General features: G+C 43.3%; 1 protein-coding gene across 1 annotated transcript in view; it reads right to left on the bottom strand.

Moving 5' to 3' along the window:
* Positions 1-539: 539 nt before the first annotated feature.
* LOC123664092 (transketolase-like protein 2) overlaps positions 540-15,061 on the bottom strand; it is a 31,767-nt gene continuing 17,245 nt past the window's right edge. The window contains exons 8-12 of the mRNA XM_045598705.1: positions 9,079-9,227; positions 5,860-5,977; positions 3,407-3,518; positions 1,999-2,118; positions 540-712 (exon numbers count right to left, since the gene is read on the bottom strand). Of these exons, the coding sequence (XP_045454661.1) occupies positions 540-712; positions 1,999-2,118; positions 3,407-3,518; positions 5,860-5,977; positions 9,079-9,227 (672 nt within the window). The remainder of the gene's footprint in view (positions 713-1,998; positions 2,119-3,406; positions 3,519-5,859; positions 5,978-9,078; positions 9,228-15,061) is intronic.

The following is a 15,061-nucleotide window of genomic DNA, read 5'->3' as shown; positions in this document are numbered from 1 at the left end:
TAAAGAAAGTGTCATACCACAATTCCTCTTTATACACCACCCACATATTAAGCTGTCAGAGTTTTACACGTTTTATATACGACATTCGATTCAGTAAAATTAATAATAAATTTCAATTAGCAAGTTTGAGCTGTAAGATAAAATTATAAGTGTCTCGTAGGTATAGATAGATAGTCGTGGAGCTGTGCGATGGATTAAAATTCTTATTAAAAGTGTCTTGTAGGTATAGATAGACAGTCGTAGAGCTGTGCCCGCGGCCTACAGCTGGATTGAAATGCTTTATAAAAGTGTCTCCTCGGTGTAGAGCGAGGGTAGGTGTAGACAGGTAGGCAGTCTCCCGGTGTAGAGCGCGGCCTACAGCTGCATGCCCGCTAAAAGTGTCTCCTAAGTATAGATAGATAGTCGTGGAGTTGTGCGATGGATTAAAATTCTTATTAAAAGTGTCCCGTAGGTAGGTATAGGTGGTCGTAGAGCTGTGCCCGCGGCCTACAGCTGGATTGAAATGCCTTACAAGTGTCTCCCAGCTGCATGCCCGCGGCCTACAGCTGCAGCAGCTCCTCGGCAGCAGCTGCAATGTGTCTGGCGGAGATCCCGAACAGGTCCAGCAGCTGCGCGGGCGGGCCGGAGCGCGGCACGGCGCGCACGCACAGCTGCCGCAGCAGCGCGTCGCGGGTCAGAGCCAGCGCTGATAACACCGCCTCGCCCAGCCCGCCTGCACAGGGGTACATGTTAGAGGGCGGTCGAGTATCGCGTTAACAAAGACCCTTGTTTCAGCTTACTTTAGACGACATACTGGGAGTTCTGAGTGGTGGTCACGTTAGAGGCGTTCAAGTATTGCGTTAACACTGAGAGTTTGTTTTAGCTTACTTTAGACGACATGCCGAGGGGTCTAGGTGGTGGTCACGTGAGCAATATTCATTTATCATATCTGAATAGATAATATATATATATATATATATATATATATATATAATAAAGTTTGCATAAGCAGTGGGAAGAGGGAGGGTTGAAAATTACTAAAATTCCGCATACATAATAATTAAATAATTACTAAACTAAATAAAAACTCGAAGTTAAACTATTTCATGCGAAAATCGTTTAACACAAAATTGACATCACCACAATAAACTTGATTTAAAATAAAAAATAAAAAACATCGAAATACAACGCCACAAATAAATATTCACATCAAATTTGTAAGCCTCATGTTTCGCAACCACCAGTGCAGTGTTGCGAATAGACACCTAAAACACCAACCGGTTTGCGAATTCGTTCTTATTATATATTTTTTATATTTAAGACCTTATGTCTTTATGAATCTCCCTACCGAGCCTAGAAAGCACGTTAAACCGTCGGTCCCAGTTGTTATCATATACGCCTCATAACGTTACTCATAGTAGGGGAATATATCCACCAACCCGCATTGGAGCAACGTGGTGAAATAAACTCTGATTCTTTTCCTACATAGAGACCTATGCTTCTATTTTAACTAAGATAGGACACAGCAGAAAATATTCAGCTCGAAATCTAAAGCAGCCCAACCGGAGAGGTACCTCTACCTTACAGAAGACCACAGCCACATAATACTGCTTTCAGTTCAGTGTTGTGTTCCTGTGGTGAGTAAGATGACCAGAGCTCCTGGACGGATTTAAGGTAGGGTCGAAAACGCGCTTTCGAAGCTTCTAGTATTCCAGACATATTCTATATTCTTCTTCATATCTATATTTACGGGTTTCTGTAAAGAGCTCACTATAGACGGCGCCACGGTTCGCTTAAACCGAAAATAAAAATCATCATATCAAAAATTTCGATCTAGCGGGTACATCGTTCCATAGCTTAATTGGCTAGAGCGCCGACACGGCCAGTCGGAGACGCGGGTTCGATCCCCGCTGGAGCGGTCAATTTTTGATATGATATTCAAAAACATCTTCTATATGCTTTGCAGAACAAAAATGAACATCAGTGGGATATTACAAGCTGAAGCGTAAGTCTACCCACCGGCTTGGTAGTGATCTTCGACGACCACCACTCTGCCACCGACCGCCTTGGTGTGTTTGCGGACGGCTTCCTCGTCCAGAGGTTTGATGGTGAAGGGGTCCATCACACGAGCCGAGATACCTGCACAGGGGAAAAAAATAATTTACCTCATGTATTTTTGATAACTTTTACGACTATTTACTTTCTTGTCACATTAATATCAAGCAAGATTGTATCTTCTAAAGAATCATCACAGCTATAGCTTCAATGTTATATTGTAAATAATTTTTATCAATTATTTTCATTTTAAAGTGTTAAAAATCGGCCAAGTGCGAGTCGGTCTCGCGTACAATGGGTTCCGTACCATTGACTGCACTAAATATAAATAAATGTTCTGTAAAATATTGAATTGTTAATTAAAGCTAAATATTTTGTGAATATTTCAAGCGTTTACCTGATGCTGATTTTAATATCGGGCAAAAAGCGGCATGAAAATATTTTTTGTTGTATGAGAGTATAAAATATTTTTTTGTAGTAATATTAAATATTTTTTTTTATCGTAACTATGATTTATTATTAAAGTAAATATACAATTGAGCATTTTGTGAACACTTCAAGTGCCTACCTGTTACCATTTATTGATATCAAGCAAAAATAGACAAAAAATCGCGTTTGTTGTATGGAAACCCCTCTTAATTTTTATTTTATTTTTAGTATTTGTGGTTATACCAGCAACAGAAATAGATAATTTGTGAACATTTTAACTGTCTAGCTATCGCAGTTCAGATCATGACAGACAGACAGACGGACGGACGGACGGACGGACGGACGGACGGACGGACGGATTGACAGACAGACAGATAGACAGACAGACAGACAGACAGACAGACAGACAGACAGACAGACAGACAGACAGACAGACAGACAGACAGACAGACAGACAGACAGACAGACAGACAGACAGACAGACAGACAGACAGACAGACAGACAGACAGACAGACAGACAGACAGACAGACAGACAGACAGACAGACAGACAGACAGACAGACAGACAGACAGACAGACAGACAGACAGACAGACAGACAGACAGACAGACAGACAGACAGACAGACAGACAGACAGACAGACAGACAGACAGACAGACAGACAGACAGACAGACAGACAGACAGACAGACAGACAGACAGACAGACAGACAGACAGACAGACAGACAGACAGACAGACAGACGGGGTACGGAACCCTAAAAAGGAACTTTCTACTTTGCACACAAGACATGAGATTAGTTTTAAATAATGATTACCAATTAACTGTTTACACAACAATACCAAACAAAAAATCTATCGAGAAATTTTAAAGACCTAAAATAAAATTTCCAATCAAAGCAACTTTGACACATATCGTTTATATCAACATAAAATGCACTCACCCTTCTTTTGCAAGACGTCAGCGGCAGCCAGGGCTTCGTGTAAAGTAATTCCAGCGCCGATCAATAGAACTTTGTCTTGAGGGCTTTCACGTACTATTTTCGCCTCTCCCACCTACAATTTATTATACAATTATTAAATTTTCTCAGTCACGATAAACGCTTTTGAATTGACGGCAACGTTGTTCAGTTGATTTTCTTGGTCGTTATAATTTCTTTTTTTCATGTCAAGTTTAGGAACAAGCGATGTATCATTAGCGTATAATACTATAATATCACAAACATTTTTCACATGAAATGGCAGATCACTTATATAATGATATTAAAAAAGAAAAAGGACATAGAATTGATCCCTGTGGAATGCCCATTTTGAGCACAGATCCAGAACACTTCCTTCTGTTTATTGAAACAAAGATGAACGGAAAGTCATCATAAAAAAAGACAATTTATGGACAAAAAACGTACCTATTCACAATCTGGAATTGATTAATAGAATACAAACTAAAAAATTAATAATTTATAGGTTATTTAAAAAGCAAGATAACTTAGACGTAGCCACAACCCCACCCATATTAGACAGATAAGTACAGAAAATTAGACGCATTTGTTACGTAAAATGGAGATGTTAATGGCATTAAGCGCTTGGTTTAGTCAAAAAGCTCGTTTGTCCGAGTGCTACTGGCCACGTCGGCCGACAACGGCCGCGTGAGTACGACACACGACTTACTCTCGCACTGACGCGTTGAAATACAGCGAAGAGCTGCAATCCTAAAAGGCGTAGTGCCACTGCGGAAGCGGCGGAACCGTAGTTCCGGAAGAGCGTTAGTACGGTAATGACGGAGGTGAGTTCAGCGACAGAATGAAGCGGTAGGTTCTTGTAGGAATCATATCAAGCAGTTCTGATCAAAGGTCAAAGACACAAATGAGACAGGACGTTTACAAACACTTAAAGAATATTTTCACCGTATGATGCCGACTGTGGAAGCTTAAGAGCCAGAGCTCTAGAAGAGTGTTAGTGCAGTATGTCAGAGGTTAGTGTAGCGATAGAATGAAGCGGTATGTTTAGAGCAACGATTACAAACCATATGAGCCCGTATTGATCGAAGATCAACAACACATTGAGTTCGGAACATTTATTAACACTTAAAAATTTCGTGATATGAAGGTAGTCGATTTTTTTTTTTGGACACCACAATGAAAAGCGACTTAATATTAGTGGACATAAACATACCAATCTTATTGTAAGAAAAGAAACGTTTCGAAGAATGTTAATTTAAATCACAAGACATTAGGTTGAAGACTGAAAACCAATAGACACCATTATGCACATATACCCATTTTATTACATGCAAGATATGATAGAATAAAGCAAGGTCGTAACGCAGAAATTAAATAAAAGTTTAATGTACATTGATGACTCAAATCAAGGATAATGATAAAAGGTAACAGAAAAATGATTGCAAATACAATTTAGATCATGTTTGTTTATGTATAGATGAAAAGTACTAAATCATTGACAGATGAAATCACAATCAAGTTACAACTTAAACTTAGTTAATGCAGTCTATAATGCCCAGCGTGGTGACTATGGGCAAAACACATGACTTTACGCCATTTTTAGCGTAAACTTGTGGAGGCTTATGTCCAGTAGTGGACTGCGAAAGGCTGGTGTGATGATAATGTGATGATGATGAGTCTATAATGCGGCTTTAATATACCTAAAGACTTAGTAACAGATAAAGTATGTAACAGGTCTAGTAACTATTACGTGAAATTTTGCCAAAATTTGGCAAGTCATGCATGTTTTCTAACGATATTTTTCCATCACCAAGCATGGCAGATGTTCATACAGAGTTGTTATAAGGTTTTACGAGAAGGCTTCTAAGAAGGGTCATTTACAAGCTACCACAGAGCAGTACTGCCGTGATTAGACTAAACGGCGGTAACAGTTTTCACTTCCCTTTGTGAAATTTTGAGGTGCATTACATTTTGTTTTATGACTACAATTGCAAATCATTAAGCCTGTGTAAATATCACATTACCGCATATTTAGTTTATTCAAATCAAAAACTTCACTCTAAATGTATGTAACAGTCTATGGTTGAGGGAGAGATGACATGTGAGGAAAGGTTATGAGGGAAACCAAACCCAATGAAAGTCGATCAAACACTAAATTTATTAAGATTATTTTGAGTATATAAAGGGCAGAAGTACAGACGTCATTTGACGTCATTCGTAGCAAACAAATATCAATTTCATTAGAAATCTGCATCAGTCAAATAACAATTTCGTAATAAATCAGCTAAATTAAAGAGGTTACTAATTAGCAAAACAATCATATTGCTCAATGTGCGTTAACCCGTACACTAAATATTCTAAAATTTCGATATTGATACATTAATGTGTTTCAAGTAAGCTTGGTATTACTAGTTAAGGAATAAAAACCAGTATCTGACCTTAAACACAGTATCCGGCTTGTAGATGATAGCGGTCTCGGGGCGAGACGTGCGGATGTAGCAGATGCCCTTCGTGTTGGCGGCGAGCTCCACCGCGCGCTCCGTCGACACCGCGTCGCTGCAACACGGTTGTTGATGTTCATTCTTCAGGTTATTTTAAAAATACAAAACCTAAATTCGATCGAAGGTTATAAAAATTATAAAAACTGCGCAGAAAATTGGAAATGTAACGATTATTTAATTTTCAATTTCAAAGCAAAAAAGAACAAGGTTCATTACAGTAGAGTGAAGGGTTGTGAACACTCACGAGGGGTAGAAGACGGTGGCGGTGGGCACGGCGCGGAACATGGCGAGGTCCTCGAGGCCCATCTGCGACGGTGTACAGTAGAGTGAAGGGTTGTGAACACTCACGAGGGGTAGAAGACGGTGGCGGTGGGCACGGCGCGGAACATGGCGAGGTCCTCGAGGCCCATCTGCGACGGTGTACAGTAGAGTGAAGGGTTGTGAACACTCACGAGGGGTAGAAGACGGTGGCGGTGGGCACGGCGCGGAACATGGCGAGGTCCTCGAGGCCCATCTGCGACGGTGTACAGTAGAGTGAAGGGTTGTGAACACTCACGAGGGGTAGAAGACGGTGGCGGTGGGCACGGCGCGGAACATGGCGAGGTCCTCGAGGCCCATCTGCGACGGTGTACAGTAGAGTGAAGGGTTGTGAACACTCACGAGGGGTAGAAGACGGTGGCGGTGGGCACGGCGCGGAACATGGCGAGGTCCTCGAGGCCCATCTGCGACGGTGTACAGTAGAGTGAAGGGTTGTGAACACTCACGAGGGGTAGAAGACGGTGGCGGTGGGCACGGCGCGGAACATGGCGAGGTCCTCGAGGCCCATCTGCGACGGTGTACAGTAGAGTGAAGGGTTGTGAACACTCACGAGGGGTAGAAGACGGTGGCGGTGGGCACGGCGCGGAACATGGCGAGGTCCTCGAGGCCCATCTGCGACGGTGTACAGTAGAGTGAAGGGTTGTGAACACTCACGAGGGGTAGAAGACGGTGGCGGTGGGCACGGCGCGGAACATGGCGAGGTCCTCGAGGCCCATCTGCGACGGTGTACAGTAGAGTGAAGGGTTGTGAACACTCACGAGGGGTAGAAGACGGTGGCGGTGGGCACGGCGCGGAACATGGCGAGGTCCTCGAGGCCCATCTGCGACGGTGTACAGTAGAGTGAAGGGTTGTGAACACTCACGAGGGGTAGAAGACGGTGGCGGTGGGCACGGCGCGGAACATGGCGAGGTCCTCGAGGCCCATCTGCGACGGTGTACAGTAGAGTGAAGGGTTGTGAACACTCACGAGGGGTAGAAGACGGTGGCGGTGGGCACGGCGCGGAACATGGCGAGGTCCTCGAGGCCCATCTGCGACGGTGTACAGTAGAGTGAAGGGTTGTGAACACTCACGAGGGGTAGAAGACGGTGGCGGTGGGCACGGCGCGGAACATGGCGAGGTCCTCGAGGCCCATCTGCGACGGTGTACAGTAGAGTGAAGGGTTGTGAACACTCACGAGGGGTAGAAGACGGTGGCGGTGGGCACGGCGCGGAACATGGCGAGGTCCTCGAGGCCCATCTGCGACGGTGTACAGTAGAGTGAAGGGTTGTGAACACTCACGAGGGGTAGAAGACGGTGGCGGTGGGCACGGCGCGGAACATGGCGAGGTCCTCGAGGCCCATCTGCGACGGTGTACAGTAGAGTGAAGGGTTGTGAACACTCACGAGGGGTAGAAGACGGTGGCGGTGGGCACGGCGCGGAACATGGCGAGGTCCTCGAGGCCCATCTGCGACGGTGTACAGTAGAGTGAAGGGTTGTGAACACTCACGAGGGGTAGAAGACGGTGGCGGTGGGCACGGCGCGGAACATGGCGAGGTCCTCGAGGCCCATCTGCGACGGTGTACAGTAGAGTGAAGGGTTGTGAACACTCACGAGGGGTAGAAGACGGTGGCGGTGGGCACGGCGCGGAACATGGCGAGGTCCTCGAGGCCCATCTGCGACGGTGTACAGTAGAGTGAAGGGTTGTGAACACTCACGAGGGGTAGAAGACGGTGGCGGTGGGCACGGCGCGGAACATGGCGAGGTCCTCGAGGCCCATCTGCGACGGTGTACAGTAGAGTGAAGGGTTGTGAACACTCACGAGGGGTAGAAGACGGTGGCGGTGGGCACGGCGCGGAACATGGCGAGGTCCTCGAGGCCCATCTGCGACGGTGTACAGTAGAGTGAAGGGTTGTGAACACTCACGAGGGGTAGAAGACGGTGGCGGTGGGCACGGCGCGGAACATGGCGAGGTCCTCGAGGCCCATCTGCGACGGTGTACAGTAGAGTGAAGGGTTGTGAACACTCACGAGGGGTAGAAGACGGTGGCGGTGGGCACGGCGCGGAACATGGCGAGGTCCTCGAGGCCCATCTGCGACGGTGTACAGTAGAGTGAAGGGTTGTGAACACTCACGAGGGGTAGAAGACGGTGGCGGTGGGCACGGCGCGGAACATGGCGAGGTCCTCGAGGCCCATCTGCGACGGTGTACAGTAGAGTGAAGGGTTGTGAACACTCACGAGGGGTAGAAGACGGTGGCGGTGGGCACGGCGCGGAACATGGCGAGGTCCTCGAGGCCCATCTGCGACGGTGTACAGTAGAGTGAAGGGTTGTGAACACTCACGAGGGGTAGAAGACGGTGGCGGTGGGCACGGCGCGGAACATGGCGAGGTCCTCGAGGCCCATCTGCGACGGTGTACAGTAGAGTGAAGGGTTGTGAACACTCACGAGGGGTAGAAGACGGTGGCGGTGGGCACGGCGCGGAACATGGCGAGGTCCTCGAGGCCCATCTGCGACGGTGTACAGTAGAGTGAAGGGTTGTGAACACTCACGAGGGGTAGAAGACGGTGGCGGTGGGCACGGCGCGGAACATGGCGAGGTCCTCGAGGCCCATCTGCGACGGTGTACAGTAGAGTGAAGGGTTGTGAACACTCACGAGGGGTAGAAGACGGTGGCGGTGGGCACGGCGCGGAACATGGCGAGGTCCTCGAGGCCCATCTGCGACGGTGTACAGTAGAGTGAAGGGTTGTGAACACTCACGAGGGGTAGAAGACGGTGGCGGTGGGCACGGCGCGGAACATGGCGAGGTCCTCGAGGCCCATCTGCGACGGTGTACAGTAGAGTGAAGGGTTGTGAACACTCACGAGGGGTAGAAGACGGTGGCGGTGGGCACGGCGCGGAACATGGCGAGGTCCTCGAGGCCCATCTGCGACGGCCCGTCCTCGCCGATGCTGACCCCGCAGTGCGAGCCCACGAGGTTCATGTCGCTCTGGCTGATGGCTCCCATGCGGATCTGAGTAGTTGACGCGGATATTTATTAGAATTGATTCGCTAACAACTATACGAGGCCCGTTATATGAGAAAAATAGGGAGCGTGAAATCGTATGAAACAACTGACGCTAACTCTCAGTGACATTGAAAATGACGTTTTACAATGCATTAATCCTTTACGAAACACCTACTAGGCACTGCTTTAAAAAAAATACCATTACACTACCTTTTAAGGTACCAAAGCATTTGGTAGTCTATAACAAAGACTTTAAATTAAGAGAAAGAATTTAAATATGTTCAACTACGTATCATTAAATCCTATCTCAGAAATTGAAAAAATTCTTGATCGCAATCCTATCTCAGGAATTTAGGGTGGTGTATCACAGGGATAGGAACTCGGACCTATGTTATATAATATCTTCACTTTAGACCTAAATGTATCGAAAAATTGTAACTATTGCAAAATATGTCGCTGATAGTGTTTAAAAGCATAGCATCTAATCCTAGTTATAATTATATATAAGTATACAGTCCACTGCATCTCTAAATTTTTGAACTTCATCAGTTACAAATAAACAGTCAAAGAGTCCACACGTCGTTTTACTGTGCTTAAACCTAACAAGCAATAAACAACCCTTATCGCCGTCAGCATTTGGTCCTATTTCGATTCGGATTTTTTGTTGCATATCTGCGGCAGACTAGCGCGCACAAAAAAATAGCGATAAGAAATTAAAAGGCGTTCGTTGTTTGTTGTTATATTAGTGGTTGGACTTTGACTTCGTTTTAAAATATTAAACGGCTACAAAAACAAGAACGTTACTGCAGTGCTTATAATATTCAGTGTGTGACCGGATTACGGTAAAAAACTAACTATAAGTGCTACGTAACAGTGTGTAACTCAACCGACTTTTGTGAACATTCCACATCTATAAATAGAAAACTTTATATTTTTACCGTGTGAAATTATATTACGAATATTACGATGGAAGATCTTTTGATTTATCAAAATGAATTATTAAATAACTTAAAGAATGCAGAGAAAAACTACAAAAAGACACCGAAGGATAGGATAAAGAGACCTTATTTAGAAACGAGACTAGAAATGCTTGAAGAGCTTTGGACTCACTTTAAAGACGGACATAAAAATATTATTTTATCCATTACCAGTGACGAACAAAGAAAAAATCCGTACTTTATAGAAAAGTCATACGAACTATTTCAAGAAATGTACGTGCAATATAAGTCGGCTATGAAAGAAGCTCTTCAACCGTTCCTGGATGCTGCAGGACAAGCTCCAATACCTAGTACTTCTGTAGGTCAAGGGTCATCCTCCTCTTCCTCAGACAACAGTGATATTAAATTGCCACAAATCAAAATACCAACATTCAGCGGCAAATATGAGGAGTGGCAAACATTTTATGACTTATTCAATTCTCTAATCAATAAAAACACAAAACTATCTCCAGCACAGAAACTACATTACTTGAAAAGCAATTTAACAGGAGAACCAGAAGTAATCTTACGCAATTATTCTACGACAGATGCAAACTACGCCGATGCTTGGAACGAGTTAATACAACGTTATAACAACAAGCGTTATAATTGTAATGCAATTTTAAAAGTTCTTTTTGCGCAAAAATACATACATACGGAGTCAGCGAGTTTTATAAGACATTTGGTAGACACAACTTCAACATGCTTAAAGGCGTTAAAGAACTTAGACGTTGAGACCGATAAGTGGGATTTAATTATTAACTATTTAACCGTGTCCAAGCTCGATCCAGAATCACTAAGACTGTGGGAACAACAGTTGAGCACTAACAAAAGCGATCTACCTACTTGGCAAGACTTGAGAAATTTTTTGGAGTCTAGGTTTAGATCTTTGGAGATGATCGAGATCAGTAAGTCAAAAACATCACAACTGAAACCAGCATCTAAGCCTAAAACATTTCACGTGAATGTCACCAAGGAAGGAAAAGAGCGTGAAATTAAATGTGTACTGTGTGGAAGCCAGCATCACATTTATCAATGCAAAGCATTCGTCGATATGTCAATGAAAGAAAGACAAGAGAATGTGAAGAAAAATAAACTCTGCTTCAACTGCCTCGTACCATCGCACTCGGTGAACAAGTGTCGACAGTCGACGTGCTGCAAACGATGTGGTCGTCGGCATCATTCTCTTCTTCACTTCGAGAGAGAAGAAATCATCGAGAAGCCTAACGAAGTAACAAACACGGCTACAGGTACAGTTCGTGACACGACGATAGGTAAGTCCGATCCTACATTTAATGATTCGCATATTGTGTCTAATTTTTTAAGTGAGCGTATACAAACCAATGCTGTGTTATTAGCTACTGCTAAGGTGTTAGTTAATAGTAAGAATGGTTGTAAACATATTATCAGAGCCTTGCTAGATCAGGGATCACAAGGGTCATTTATATCTGAGGCAACCGTTCAATTATTAAGTCTTACACGTAAATCAGTGACTGGTTGGGTGTCCGGTGTAGGTGAAGGGCAAACGAGGATCAAACATATGGTTTCGTTTTGTGTGAAATCACGTCATCATCCCCATGAACCTATTAGAATAAACGCGTATGTCATGCGTACGCTAACAACACTGCTACCTACCAGTAATCTTAAACATCCTAATTGGTTAGAACTTCGGAAATTGGATTTAGCAGATCCAGATTTCATAACACCGGGTAAAATTGACATTTTACTTGGAGCTGACGTTTATGGCGACGTACTGTTAGATGGTATTATCAAGCACCCTGAGGGAAAGTTAGTGGCACAAAATACAATCCTAGGGTGGGTGGTGTCTGGCAGGATGACACAAGAAACTATGTCAGCAAGAAAACAAATCACAAGTTTACATACACGGGTAAAAGACGATGATCTGCTGAAACAATTTTGGGAAATAGAGAGGGAACCAAACAATATACGTAAGAAATTCTCAAAAGAAGAAGAAAAATGTGAAGAATTGTATGATGCCACAACTGTGAGAGACGAAGAAGGAAGATTTGTAGTAAGGTTACCATTTAAAAACGAAGATCCACAATGTCAGTACGGTGAATTAAGAGAAATATCTGCTAAAAGGTTTAATTTCTTAGAAAGAAAATTATCTAAAAATCCTAAGCTTCGAGAAGAATACTACAAGGTAATGGACGAATATATTAATTTAAAGCACATGGTAGAGGTCGATTCTTCAGAAATTGATAAGCCTACAGCTGTCTATCTTCCTCATCACGCCGTGGTTCGAGAGGACAAGTCAACCACAAAGCTTCGTATAGTCTTCGACGCATCTTGCAAGGGGTCTAATAACTATTCTTTAAATGATGACTTGTGTGTTGGACCTCAATTGCAGCAAGAGTTACGTCATATATTAATGAGATGGAGAACTCACAGAATCTGTATTACAGCAGATATAATTAAAATGTACAGAATGGTTCGTGTGGCAGATGAAGATACAGACTATCAGAGACTATTATGGAGGTCTTCACCCCAAGAACCTATTAAACACTACAAACTCTTAAGATTGACTTTTGGCACAGCGTGTGCACCATACCTTGCAGTTAAATCTTTACAGACACTTGCCAATGAGGAGCAGTTAAAATATCCTACTGCTGCAAAAATAACAAAAACGGATTACTACATGGACGATTTATTATCAGGCTGTGACACAGAGGAACAAGCTATGAATATTTACAACGAGATGAACAATTTAATGAACTCTGGGGGATTTCAGCTACAAAAATGGAGTAGCAACAGTGAAGCTCTTTTACAGTACATAGGAAAAAATAAGCGTGATGATCATGAGTTGCCTTTAAAGGTTAATAGTGTGGTTAAAGTATTAGGGCTAAGTTGGAATCGAGACACCGATTGTTTTGAATACACAGTAAACTTGCCAGAGCCTAAACAACCTATAACTAAAAGACATATTCTTTCAGAAATAGCTAAGCTATATGATCCTTTGGGTTGGATAGCTCCCGTTGTAGTAATCGCAAAAATTATCATGCAGAAATTGTGGAAGTCAGGATTAGAATGGGATGAACCTATTGATAAAATTTTGTTAGCAGAATGGAATCGATATCGTGAGAATTTAGCGTACATCAAAAACCTGAGTATACCACGATGGTTACACTATAGTAACGCAATAAGTATAGAATTGCACGTGTTTGCAGATGCATCTCAAGCCGCATATGGAGCAGCAGTTTATATGCGAGTCATAGACGAAGAACGAGTGTACGTTAATCTAATAACGTCCAAAACAAAGGTCGCTCCAATTGAAAAACAAATCTCGATTCCTAGATTGGAACTTTGCGGAGCGGCATTAGCAGCTAAACTGATTTTAGAAACATCACAAGTGCTGTGTGTACCAAAAAATAAGTTATTTGCGTGGACCGATTCCACTATTGTACTAGCTTGGTTGAAGGGTGGACCCAGCAGGTGGAGTACCTTTGTAAACAACCGAGTATCAGACATATTAAACACTGTAGATTTCGAGCGATGGGGGCATGTATCTACAGATATCAACCCAGCTGACTGTGCGTCACGGGGCTTACAAGGTTCAGAATTGTTACATCATTCACTATGGTGGAATGGACCGGTATGGTTGTCGGACCTAAATATGAGCATCGGTGTTACTAACATCGAAGATACACAAGAAGAAGAACGTGTTAGGTCTTTAAATGTTATACACAATACCGAAGAAGAATTTATTTGGACAAAATTTTCTAGTTTATCAAAAATGTTAAGAGTAATTTCATATTGCAGACGATTTATTAATTTAAAATTACCTAAAGACAAACGTGAAACTTATTTTAAATTTATTACCCCAAAGGAGTTAACAGAATCTTTAAATAACTGTATTAAACAAGTCCAGTCTATTGAATTTAGCGATGATATAAAGCAGTTAAAGTCTCATGGTTACGTGATGAAAAAGAGTAAGATACGCAACCTTTGTCCCTTTCTAGACAACAATGGAATACTAAGAGTTGGCGGACGTCTTCAAAGATCTCAAATAGCTTATGATACACAGCATCCGATCATTTTACCTGCGAAAAGTCATCTTAGTAAATTAGTAATCAAAGAAGCACATCTTAGGACAATGCATGGTGGTCCTCTAGTTATGCTTAATTATTTGAGATCAAAATACTGGATCTTACGAGCAAAAGACCGTACAAAGAAAATTTACCGTGAGTGTATTACTTGCATTAGGTATTCTAAGAAGAATACCACTCAACTAATGGGTCAGTTACCTGACGTAAGAGTAAAGGCCGACCGACCTTTTAAATCAACCGGTGTGGACTATGCAGGTCCCATCAACATTCGTTTCTCACCAGGTAGAGGAAGTAAATCTTACAAAGGATATATATGCCTATTTATCTGCATGGTAACGCGTGCCATACATCTGGAAGCCGTCACCGACATGACTTCTAAGGCATTCATTGCGGCATTCCGACGCTTTACGTCGAGACGAGGGCAATGCCACGATATTTACAGTGATAACGGTACTAATTTCGTAGGTGCAGATAAACAGCTAAGAGATATGTTTAATAATACCAAGTCTACCATTCCTGGTGAGATAGCAGAGTTGTTAGCGCTAGAGCGTACTACGTGGCACTTTATACCTCCTCATGCACCTAATTTTGGCGGGCTTTGGGAAGCTGGCGTGCGTAGCACCAAGACTCATCTTAGAAAAGTCATTGGGGATACTGCCCTTACTTATGAGGAACTAGCCACAGTACTAGCACAAGTCGAAGCCTGTTTGAATTCTCGACCAATAACTTTACTAAGTGATAACCCTAATGACCCCCTTCCGCTGACACCCGGTCACTTTCTGATTGGCGAACCTTT

This window comes from Melitaea cinxia, chromosome 21, assembly GCF_905220565.1.
Source record: "Melitaea cinxia chromosome 21, ilMelCinx1.1, whole genome shotgun sequence".
Taxonomy (NCBI): Eukaryota; Metazoa; Arthropoda; class Insecta; order Lepidoptera; family Nymphalidae; genus Melitaea; species Melitaea cinxia.
The sequence above is the reverse complement of the archived record's forward strand: the minus strand, read 5'-3'. Positions and strand labels throughout refer to the sequence as shown.